Source organism: Plectropomus leopardus, chromosome 17, assembly GCF_026936395.1.
Source record: "Plectropomus leopardus strain MGB_pleo_1.0 chromosome 17, ASM2693639v1, whole genome shotgun sequence".
NCBI classification, from domain to species: Eukaryota; Metazoa; Chordata; class Actinopteri; order Perciformes; family Serranidae; genus Plectropomus; species Plectropomus leopardus.
This window is the reverse complement of record NC_142192.1, coordinates 12,950,428-12,963,378: the sequence shown is the minus strand read 5'-3', so window position 1 is coordinate 12,963,378 and position 12,951 is coordinate 12,950,428. Positions and strand designations below refer to the sequence as shown.

At 40.5% G+C, this 12,951-nt stretch overlaps 1 protein-coding gene across 1 annotated transcript; it reads left to right on the top strand.

The window, feature by feature from the left end:
* The first annotated feature begins 723 nt into the window (after positions 1 to 723).
* On the top strand, positions 724 to 12,491 carry dclk3 (doublecortin-like kinase 3). Its single transcript, XM_088090777.1, has 7 exons — positions 724 to 1,055; positions 3,077 to 3,276; positions 4,210 to 4,341; positions 5,953 to 7,176; positions 8,896 to 9,028; positions 10,031 to 10,198; positions 10,301 to 12,491. The coding sequence occupies exons 1-7, from the start codon at positions 989 to 991 to the stop codon at positions 11,041 to 11,043; spliced, it is 2,667 nt and encodes an 888-aa protein (XP_087946903.1). The 5' UTR covers positions 724 to 988; the 3' UTR covers positions 11,044 to 12,491.
* Positions 12,492 to 12,951: the final 460 nt, after the last annotated feature.

Here is a 12,951-nt window from a genome sequence, read left to right as displayed (position 1 = left end):
AAGCCATCTACAAGATGAAAAGACTATCACCTTAGAGCTACTTACACATGAGAGCAAGTGAGTTTACTGCTGTCTTTTATATGACAACACTTTGTGTTACAGTTAATTTGTATGAAAAGTGTCATACAAATAAAGTCTGATTGATTAAGGTCTGTATTAATAGGGCCTGGTGGCCTTGAAACAACCCTTATAGCCATATATCACTTATAAGGCTAGAGAATAGATAGATAGACAGATAAAACTTTATTGATCTCACACTGAGGAAATGTGTGCGTTACCGCAGCTCAGATACAGATGACAGAAGGAAAACAGCCATTTAAAAGATAAAAACACAGAAAAACACAAGAAAAACAAGGAGGTAAACAGGGGGCTGTGGCAACAAGCTGCCTCCCCTGGCGCCATATTTTAACAGTTTAATATAATAATATTATGATCAACATTATGACAAATTCAACCAAACCTTCTCATTTTGGTGACTAATTCATCAAAACGCTGCTGTTACATTGGCACTAGAATAAACTCTCTTAAAGGGCTCTGATTGGGATAATGAAAAACAGTAAAGTTCCGGTCAGAGCTATCAAAATAAAACACCTTTCATCTTTAATCTGTCCTTAATGACCTCCGTTGGCCATCTTCTAACTTATAGTACACTGATGAGAGACAACTATGGGATAGTTGGTGGTGGTAGTAGACAACAACCTCGTGTTTACTTTTCAAAGTAAGCTGCTATGTAGATAAACCACCCACAACCCAATAAAGTGATTGTATTTTGACGGACAAATCGTCCAACTTCCGGTATTTATAACCGTCCAACTTGACGTGTATCCATAGCAACCACTGCAGCTACACCAGGTCCGGTCCTCTAACAGAGCATCCCGTTACCTTTTCTTGAAGCTAACAACCGACTATATGTCAGCAGCGACTTATGGGGAAATAAAACAATAAATGTTACGGACTAGTTTTAGTTCATGTGCTGTTTTTGAGAGCCATGACACCCTCACAGAGAGCCCGGTACGGATGCGAAGCGGCGCGAAACGCTAAATGGAGAATGGCAGGTGAGTCGATGGCTGGATTAAATCAATATTACTTACAATTGATTAAAGTTACAGGAGTTGATACAGTTGAGACTTTCCATTACAAGCAATCATATGTCTTGAAACTGGAATGTCTATAGCCTATTGTAAGTCTATATGCAGGCAATTAACTAGACCACACTAACTTTTTAAGAAGACTTTAAAGATTGTTCATAATCAACTTTATTGGCCTAGTAGGGGAGACTGGGCACGGTTAAAACACTTTTTGCATATCTCTCAATTACTCAGAAACTATAGGGACTACACCCATGTAATTTTTATATATCAAATTCACATTATCTGGTAATTACCAATACACTTTAAACATAATTACGTATGACATATCGCTCTCAATATTTATTTAAATAGAAGAACTCAGACCCCAACTGTGGGGACAATTGCAACATATTGCAGGGACTGATGCAACATGCTTAAAATACATTAAATTTCATTAGCCTGTTTAACTTTATCTTTTTGTCTCAAAAAGCATAGTATGTTGAATATATGAATTGTTGTACAATAGTATAATATCATTATGATATTATTGTACATACATACAATATTAAAGCACAATTATTCATTGATTAAGTATTATCTAACAGTTATTGAGTTTTGTTTGTGGGGAACCCCTCAGAAAAAAAATGTCTGCTTTTAGATTATTTATTGAGTGTGTTATATACAATAATGGCTCACTATTTACTTATGAGCCATTATAATAATGATGTTACATCAGTACGAAATAATGCAATGATCACAGTTATGGTAACTCCAATAATTAACAGAAACTCACAATGACTATAGCATGTATAAATATAAGCTATACATTTTAACGTGATCTTTTTATATTTTGTGAGGGCATCAAAATGTCAATGTGGCACACAACAGTTACTTTTTTATATTTGAGTAAATCATTTTTTATAAACATAGTGACTGAAGCATGTTGGAAAATACTGTGGTTTTGATACAGCTGCTTAGCTTGGGGATAGTTGCAACAAGTTGTTGTAATTGTCCCCGCCCTTATGAAATTTTTGCATTAGTCTTAGGTACTTAGCCATAAATAGACATAAAAGTTAGGTACAAGGACAATGAAGCTGGACAAAGGTAAAGAACAGATAGGGCTATTATCCTACAAAAGTGTGACAAATAGGTGTTCATGTAAATATTATTAAATTGGGACCCCATTGGAGCCTTGGGACATGTAAAATGTGATTTAACTGACGTGTTATTACAATAAGAAGGCTCAAGAAGTTATTACTCTACTTATCCAACTCCCCAACAAACACAGACATGCACACAAAGACCCTCTGAGGTCCCAGGATCGCCAAGAAAAGGCTGACTAAGACTTTCCTGACTGGCCACAGCTGGCTCATTATGAGTTCTTTGAGCTTGAGGACATGAGTTTTTTGTTAAGTGTGTGTGTGACTGTGTGCGCCGTTGCTAACAGCGCTGGTTGTGGTGTCTTGTTTAAAGGGGGCCCTGGTCATTTTAGAGGTATAGGGTCTTGTGTTTCTGTTGTTCTGTGTCTGAAAAACCCTGACCCCCACAGACTGGACGGATAACATCTCTGTCTCCCTCAGTGCCAGAAAGTGAAACGTCAAAGATGCTGTGTGTCTCTAATGCTTCATTAATCATGCAGATTCGGCTGAGCCCTAACCAGGTCAGGCAAGCTTTTGTTAAGTTGTGTGTGTGGATTTGCATGACTTAAGGAAGCCTAAATAATTCAGTCGATGGGGCAAGGTGCTTGAAGAATCTCAAATGGCCCTTGCACTCCATGTGATGGAAAACACTCAAATCTGATCAGCCGGATTTGTTTTCACACACACGCGTGCACACTAACACAGGAGGAGGAACTGGTGTTGTGTTACTTATGAGTTTTCCTTTGTATACAAGTCTAGCAGAAACAAAGTGATGACATTAGCGTTATTAAGCACACTTACATTAATCCGACTCTTGCTTTCTGTCTCTGTGCTTCCATCCTTATCCTCCTTTTCTCCCTGCTTCAGCTCCTCCGGTCCCCTTGTTGAAGCGTGCTGGTGGGGCACCGCAGCCATGGCCCATTCACCCTCACCCATCAGGACAGGTCCACAGGTCCCACTTCCCTCCTCAACTCCCTCTTTTCCACACACGTCATGCAGAGGAGAGCGCAGAAAGGCCCCATCTGGTCACCATCATCCGCCCCTGCGGTCAAAGCATACTACGCAAGGTGAACTTACTATTTAATAATTTTCAGTTTAAAATAAAGTACAATTCATGAAAGGCTTATAGGTTGTGTAATGACTTTATCAATGGTATAAAGCAGTGATACTCAACTTATGGCCCGTGAGCAAAATCTGTCCCCCGTGAGCTGCTGGGTGCCCTCTAGGCATTTCTTATTCACAATAACTGGGAATTGCTTTTGTACTTTTAGTATACATAATGAGCCAGAGTGCATAAAGCAGCAACAAAATAAAGCTTATTATCAAAAAATTGCCAGTGGAAAATCATCAACTGCCCCCGCCAGAGGTAATAGCTATGCCCCGAATGTCCTAAAATCCTAGATACATCCTAAAATCCTACAAACATATTAAGTCCTGGAAACCTCCTAAATCCAAGAAATGTCCTAAAATTCTACAAACATCGTAAAATCCTTTTTTAAAAAAGTGTTAAAATCCTAGAAACATGTATGGGGCTGCTGCAACTGGACTCATGCAGTTAAGTATTCGCGGTATAAGGTATTAATAAGACCAATATTTGGGTTGAAAGGTCGTGAATGTTTAATCAAAAACCTTTAATGGGAGGTGCCCAGGAGGCATCTTGATCAGATGCCTGAACCACCTCAACTGGTCGCTTGTATCTGTGATTTCATTCTTTCAGTCACTACGCAAAGCTAATGACCATAAGTTTAGTTTGGGACGTAGCTGGACCACTAAATCGAGATCTTTGCTCAGCAAGCTCAGCTCCCTCCTCACCATGACAGGTCCAAACAACAGATTTTCCTGATCAAATAGATACAATCACTCTAAACCAGACAAAGGGGCATTTCACAACTTGGCAACCCAAATGTTGTTCTCTCTGTAACACATGTAGAGTACAAGAGTAACCGACATGGGAGAAGATGTCATTACTTAACTGTGATTTTTGCCTCTCTGTCGTCAAGGTAACAGTCCTGTTGAACCGTAGAGGTGTGGTGTCCTTTGAGCAACTGCTATTGGATATCTCAGAGGCGTTGGGCTTTCCTCGCTGGCACAGAGCCCGAGTCACACGCCTGTACACGACCCACGCACGAGAGGTGAGGCTCAACCACGGTCACATTAACCCTACTAGGGAGCCCTAGGGCAAAGATACACTGATGGGCCCCTTTTAACGACTCTCACATTCCTCCCACAACTGCAATCTGTACCTGCCCCCCAGGTTTACTGTGAGTATGACACATGTAGGCACAAAACTGAATTATGAAGGTTATGTCTTAAGGTTTTTGGATGGGATCCATCTAATGACAGGGCCTCAAAGAACACTCCCTGAAGCCCCTCTCATGTCAGTTTTTCTCATGCAAATGTTCAATTAAAGTGGCTCAAACAAGTTGACACAAGGTAGACCTGGAGCTTCCAAAGTGATGTTATGGGGCCCCAAGGCACTGTTCCTCCTTGTCCCCCCTTGTCCTGCTCTGACGAGCTCCAGTTTTGGGCTTAACGCACCTAATACACAGATCTTCAGTTGACTCCCTTTTAATGAGTCGGACAAATAAAAACAAAGGACAGCACAGGGAGGTGCAGTAAAGGGATATGTGCAGTGGTGGATGAAGTACTTAAAAGCCAAATTTCAGAAAAAGTACAGTTATCTTTCCAGAAAATGACTTTTGTAGAAGTTAAAGTCACCTATTAGAATACTAAAAGTTAAAGTTAAAAAGTTAAAAGTTAAAAGTTTTAAAGCATCTGATGCCTACCGTAATTAAGTACCAAAAGTAAATCTTTATTATATTAAATGTACTTAAGTATTGGAAGTAAAAGCATGAGTACATGCTGGAATTTTTTTTTAAAAAGTATTCTGAATTTTGAGAATTATTATTTTTTCATAAGCTGTACACCACCTTAAAATGGAAAGTGTATTACACTTGAATAAAAACTTTTTTTCATTACTTAAAAGGTTTTAAAGAATAAAATCCAGTTTTTGCTTCCCTCCAATTCTTTTGTGCATCTGTTAGTCCCTTCCTCCTTCTGTCCCCATTTTGTAAGTAACTAAGATGTTTAGAGGAAACTTATTAAAGTATATATTTTACTTAGGAAATGTAGTGAAGTAAAAATGAAAATTGATAGAAATATAAAAACTCAAGTACAGATACTCAGATAAAAAACTGCAACAACGTCCTGTTACATTACATTACACCACTGTATATGTGGGCACTATCCTAATGAGAATTTAGAAATGTCGTGTTCCTAACTTGCATATCAGGATGCTACAAAGCTCTTAAAGATTCAGTGTGCTTGAGTTAGTGGACTTTTGTAGCATCTAGCGGGAGGATTGCAAATTCCAATAAGCTGAAACATCTTCCTATTAGATTTATCACAGTGTTTAGATTTATTACAGTATTTCATAGTTCAGGAGGCTTTTAATGGCAGCCAAACTAACAGCATAGATCTCTTTCTCTCTAAAACATATGGACACTATTAATAAAACTGATAAAAACACCTAATAAAGCAGTTTGAACTTGAGCTGCCAAGTGCCATCTAGTTCTCTAATGTTTAAGAGAGGGTAGATATATCTACGGCCGATATCTCCAACACTCTGCAACACACACCCAAACAATCTAGACTGATAAATGGCCCTACAGGTAGTAGGGGAAATATTTATTTTTGATTTTGGGGTGAACTGTCCCTTTAATTTGTTACTTTTATTTCCATAGGTGAAAGGTGTATGTGATTTCTTTCGAGGCGAGGTGGCCTTTCTGGCGCTCGGTAAGGCTCGTCCTGAGCTGAGCGGTGTGCAGGAGGCTCTGGAGGAGCTGTTTCCAGAACATTCCCATTACCGGGCTGATGCACTGCGGGCCTGGGAGAAAAGACTTTGTCCGGCACCAGATAAAGCAGCTAAGGCCGACAGCGGATACAGCGAGGGGACTGACAGCAGCGAGACAAACGCTAACCAAGAAACACACCAGGACCTAAATACACACATCAGAAATCACACTAATACACACACAAGTACACAGCCACCTCACCATATAGAAAAACAGCAGCCTGAAAATTACAACTCAGGTGTTCAAAAGTGTCATAAAAAGAATTCCTGCAGGAAACCCGCTCACCTTCCCAACCACCTGCAGAAACTGCGTGTGAGGGGCGTGGTCAGAGAGCAACAGCCCTCTGTGATTGGACCATTTAAACATGAGGAAGGTCTTAGAGAAGCAGACATGCCCTCTGCTGCACTGTGTGCAGATTGCTTAGCAAGGAGAGTTAAACATCAGGGTGCAGAGCGGCCCAGTCAACTGTCAGGGAGGGTCCCACTTCCTCCTGTGTCGAGGAAGCCTAAGGGAAGTTCTTATACAGAACAGGAAGTGAGAAAATTGTACGTTCACATCAGCCCCACTCCACAGCCAATCAGCAGAGACGAGGAGAAGAGTGTCGCCCAGTTAGTCCCAAATCCACCTCCAGATGTGGGTAAAGATCACAAGGACCTACAGCAGAGGACGACCTTTAACCTTCCCTCAGACGGCAGTGATGTCACCCTGGCTGATATCGAGCAGTGCTATGAAATTGGACGCGTAGTTGGCGATGGCAACTTTGCAGTGGTGCGAGAGTGCCGCCGTCGTGACAACGGACAAACACTTGCCATGAAGATTGTCGAATGCTCCAAGCTGATTGGCCGAGAGCACATGATGCAGAACGAGCTGAGCCTTCTGGGTAGCCTCTGTCATGCTCGCATAGTGCGGCTGTTTGCGCACCACCACACACACACCCACTTGTACTTGGTGATGGAGCTGGTGAGCGGGGGGGATTTGTTCGAAGCCATCAGTGAGAGGGGGAAGTTTCCGGAGGCAGAGGCAGGACTGATGGTGTCAGACGTGAGTGAAGCACTGAACTACATCCACTGCAAAAGTATCGTCCACAGAGACCTCAAACCAGAAAACCTGCTGGTGAGTGTCACTGTCACCCTGCTACAACTTGGTTTTAAAATGTGTTTCGCTGATCCGAACACTAAATAGACACACTTGTTCTCATTTGTGTCTATTATGCGGCTCCAGCGTACCATTTGTGTTCAGATTTTGTCACTGCTAGCGTCACTTCCACTAGAAGGTCAAAGGGCCAGTTATATCACAAATATGTTATACAATTATTTCATCCACACTCTCGCCAGTCACATGGCGAGAGACATTATGGCTCATTTACGTTCAACGTCAGATATGTAGATGGACCACAGACGTATATGTATATAAAGTGGATGAATCCCCCACTACCTCTGCTATTTTGCGATGGTGATGTCATTGAGAGCCAGAGTCTGCGCAGTAATGATATCTGTGGTGGGGGAGTTCCTGCCGAAACACCCAACCAATCGTCAGCAGCTCCACTGAATGCAAGCGTGTGGATTGGCTGTCACAGCTGTCAATCATTGCAGAAAACCCCCTTTTTATAGAACTGAATAACTTGATAAAACTGAACGTATCATAAAAACGATAGCTTGATCAAACATGAGGGTGATGAGAACTACCCTCAATGACAGAAACCATCTTTGGGAAAAATTTGGTGCGTTTTCAGTTTGGCCTATGTCCCATTCATTAACATGGAGAGGCGGGCTTTATGACCTTTACTGCAGTCAGACACCAGGGGGCGATCGAGATTGAAAAGTTACTCTTTTGGGGATCTGACATGTTGTCCATCTTTGTATACAGTCTATGATACTCACTGACTGAGTCTTCTGTCCGCACTGATCACTATCACTAGAGTCTGTGGGGACAGTGTAACCTAGTTCAAGCAAATACGACCATAGGACATAATAAAGATATTTTATAAATGATGGAACCGGGTAAATCAGTAATATATTTTTACATTATTACAGCCTCCTCCATCATTGCCATGTTTGGTGTTGTCAGTGATTTTTTACTCTGCTCTCTAGTGGTTGTATCTATGTCATATAGAACTAAGTATTTCAATAGTGACGGTCAAGTTTAAAAATGAATGTATCTATTTTCAAATGTAAAAAGGAGTATCAACGATCCCTCAGTAGGTGTGTCAGTACGGAGGGAGATATTGCTGTCCAACACTAAGAGTGAGCACAGAGAAAAAAGATAGACGGCCATATGAAGAAAATCAAATATCAGTATATTCTTTGCCCAAATATTGATATTGTTATTGTAGGGTTTACTGTAGGTGCTTGTACAAAACATTTACTCAATGAGATTTTTAGCAAATAATCATCAGTAATGTTGATATAATGACTGAGTGGGTAAAAGCAAATAGACAACTAGAATAGTAAAGTATGTTTAGAAAACTACATCAACTTTACTGTAATTCAGCCTTAAAAACTAGAAAAAAAGAAAATATTCAACAATTCGATATCCTACATCTATAATGGTAACTTCTCTCATACCCCGATAGATATAATTTGAATATATTGCCCAGCTACACTGTGACATCGTCATACCAGTACAATAATCTGGAGTTAAAAAAATATCTCATGATAAAAACTAAGGTCAATATTTTGCAAAACTAATAATGCAGGAAAGTGTCAGTAACAAAAGTTTCTATGGTGAGCATGTGGGTGCCCCTGGAGACATTTGAATTTTAAAGTATAGTCTCAACGCCTCCGTGCCTGACTCGGTTTCCGTCTATGTCTTGTTTTTCTCGTTCTCTCTCAGATAGAGCGTGTGGCTGCTGGCATCTGTAGGCTGAAGCTGGGAGACTTTGGTCTTGCCATGATTGTGACTGAACCAGTCTTCACCATATGTGGCACGCCCACGTATGTCGCCCCAGAGATTCTCTGCGAGACAGGTTAGTGGTGTTTGCTGCATAAATCACTCCTTTACACAAAGAGGAAAGCTTTTTACTTATAAAGTAAGAATTAGGATTTTATCACTAAATACGAGTGTTTCTTATTTCTATACTCTTCCTAATATTTTTTAAAAAATCAATTTCCAATCTGAATTTGAGTTTTGTTTAGTGTTTTAATTCAATGTCAAGTGAATAGAATTTAGGGGGATATATTGGCAGAAATTGAAACTAACATAGTAAATCTGTTTTCATTAGTTGATAATCATCTGAAAATAAAAAATTTTAAGTTTTCATTACCTTAGAGAGAGCTGTTTATAACTATATTGGGAGCATGTCCTCGTCCACTGAGTCTGCCATGGTGCAATAACATGTTTGTACAGTAGCCCAAAACGGACAAACTTAAAAGTGGTTGTTTAAGGACATTTTCATTTTGGCAGCCGTAGTTGGCAGCCCCTCCATGATGAATAGCATTGAAAGAAACAATGATTTTTTTTAACGTAAAATTGCTTTGTTCCATGTTACCGCTTGTTTTAAACCACCACGTCTATTTGTTTTGGAAACCTCTCCAGATAATTTTACATCTTAAACACTGATTTGTAACATGAAACTGAGGGAGACGTTTCAGTTGGTTGAAATCCGCAATCCTCTCTGCTACATGCCATTAAATCTGCTCCATATCTCACACACTGTTTCTTTAGCCCTTTGAAACCTGAGCATTGGCTTGATTTCTTTCAAAAACGTGGGAAAAACTTGCAAAATATTTTTTACATAAAATTTTTAAGACAATTTCAGGTAATTTTCTTGTCACCTAACTAAGCTCTTGTAACTTCTGGGACATTTTTGCCAAGTTACTTATTGCCTTCTACCCCCCCAAAATCAATCAATCAAACCAATTTGTTCAGGTTTCAATGGTTAAAGTGCTTCTTGTGAAAGACATCTGAATGCACCAAAAGAAAACTGATGTCTGACCAGGTTTCAAATAACTGTGGTTTGACCCAACAGGTTATGGAGTTGCAGTGGATGTATGGGCTCTGGGCGTTATTCTTTACATCCTGCTGTGTGGATTTCCCCCATTTCGCAGTCGGGATCGGGACCAGGAAGAGCTGTTCCAGCTAATAAAACAGGGACAAATCCATTTCCTGTCCCCCTACTGGGACCCCATCTCAGAAGGTGAAAAGTACAGCAAAATAAACTGTGTTGCCAGAAATACCTTTACATAGAAACTCAAATAAACAGTCTGCTTCTTTATATTGTGTGTGTGTTTTTGTGCAGAAGCCAGAGGCCTTGTCAGAGCTCTGCTTCAGCCAGACCCCACAGCGAGGCTGACGGCAGAGCAGACCTTACTGCACCCCTGGGTGAAGGCTATGGCTTCATTTTGCAGGCAGAGGGCGCTCTCAGACAAAACTCAGAGGGACACAGCCAACACTGGGGCAGAACCAGACAAGTCCAGACAAGTTGAGAGACTAGCCCAGATCAATGCAGCAGCAAGGGTTATGGACAAATCAACAAGAAACACCGGCAGGGAGGGAGAAAAAGAGTCCAGCAGACATGACGAGCAACAAACTGAGATGAACTTGAGAGGAAGACAAGATGAGGTCAAACCACCACAGCAGCAATTAAAGGAGACAGTTCACACCATGTCTCAAAAGCTTCAAGTGCACACACCCTCTGGGGCGACACTTGGTCAGCAGAAACCAGAGTGCACCCCTGCAGACTCTGGTTCACCCAGCAGACCAGAAAAACAGGACCCAGGTCCCCCAGACTGTGATCCTGACTGCTTAATGAGCCCGAGTGTTGAACTCAATCAACCTGGTGCCTCCACAGCCCAAACTGAGTTTCCATCCCAGATTAAGTTACAATCAAAACAAAACAGCCAACAGCAATCGCCTCCATCTTCACCACCTAATACAGCGCAACCAACCACAGCAGGTCACTCAGCGCAACATCTCCCATCCTCCAACCCAGCAGCTTCTTCATCTCACTGTATTCATCAGCAGAGTCTCACCTCCGCCTAGCACCCCCCCCCTCCAAACCCACCCAGCTGAAAACTAAGATGAACCGTCCATTCACACCACCACCGCCCACCCACCCACACAGTCTTGACCTCAATGTCAATCTCCTGCTGAACCGTGTGATTAGATCAGGGTCATCACTTTCATTGTTCCAGACAATACCGCAGATTTCCTGGCAGCTGATTCCTTGAATGACCTGCAGATGATGTGATTTACTGTCTTTGGATTGAAAAGGGTCTGATTGATGAGGCTAGATAAATCTCATAAATGTGTGTAATCCATGTATCCTGCAATCACAAGCTGATGATGAGATGTTATGTAATGACGGAGGTATGAGTAGTGAATGGAACTTTTGATCAAGTGGGACTAAATTTAAACCTATTTGCAGTTTGTCAGTGTTTTAAATCTTGTGGTGTATTCATGAAAATACTTTAGTACATTTCTGAAGTGTTTTTTTTTTTTTTTTCCATGTTTAACTTTGAGGATATGTTATCATGTCTGCCATTACTAGAGGTTTCTATTTTTGATTGCTTGTGTGACGCCACTGACCGACCCTTACCCTTTAATTTAATTCCTAGAAGTCTGTGCTCGTTTATCTAGCAACATTTGTTTACTACACATTCATAAACTAAAAATATCTGTACCAAGAACCTTTTATTTTACTCCTGGTATGAGTTTGCCATATTTACTAAACTCAAAGACGCCATCTTAGTGAATGTGTTTTTTGTGCAGATTTTGGTGGTCAACAAATTACAGTTGATTTTAATGAATAGTCCCGGCACTGTAACCATGAAGCGGATTAGCAATATTTTGACAAATTAATTTATAGTAAGATCAAGTGCATAATAATGGCCATTGTCCAGGAGTCAGGTCAGTGTGTGACCACATACAGCTACTGGCTACACTGTGTGTGCATAACTGCGGATGGTATGTCCCACTGCCATTCCACACAGACCAAATAAGGCATATCTGTCTGTCCAATAGGAGTGGTTAGAGTTGTCCCTCCCGATTGCAGACAGCTGACACTTTGACATCCTGCCCCACCTAAACCAAGCACTCACAGACATACACACAGCCCCCTATCCTGTAGGCAACACAAATGCACCCCTCCCAGCCCTTGAGGCTGCTAAGCCACATATCTGGGGCACTGAAGGGATGAACAAGCTTATAACTGACCTAGAATTAGTGGCCATGGTTAGTTAAGGCTTTCATTGATCACCCTGTTTTTCCGGATGAATTATTTATGCACTAACACTGGACTCCTAGATTGTAGCCACTGAAACACAAAATGGCAGAAAAACAAGGTATTTTGTGTCATAAAGTTTTGTGAAAAGTTTTTGCTGTCACACAGAATAGTGAAGGTATATGTAGATGCAGAGATGTAATGTAACAAAGTAATGCTTTGTAACAATACTTAAGTATTTTCTGGAAATATCTGTACTTTATTTGAGTTTGTATATTTCTGCCAACTTTCACTTTACTCCACTACATTTCATAAGTAAAATGTATTCTTTTACTTCATTACATCCCCCTAAGCATTTTAGTTACTCACTACAAAACAGGAAAGGAAGGTAGGAGGGGACGGACAGACGATTGAAGAAATGGGAGGGGAGAAAAAAAATGATTACGTTCTTTAATCCACTTAAGTTGTATAAAAAAACACCTTGTTTTTCTTCAAATGTAATTTAGGATCAATTTTTAAGCTTATGTACGTTACAAAGAAGTATACGTCATAACTCTCAAAACTATGATTTTATCTTTTTATTAACAGTATTTACTTGTACTTTTACTTTCAATACATAAGTACATTTAATATCATGAAATTACTTTTGATATTTAAGTACAGTAAATTTCAGATACTTTAACTAAAGTAATATTTTAACTCTTTGAAACCTCAGCAGTTGGTTCTAT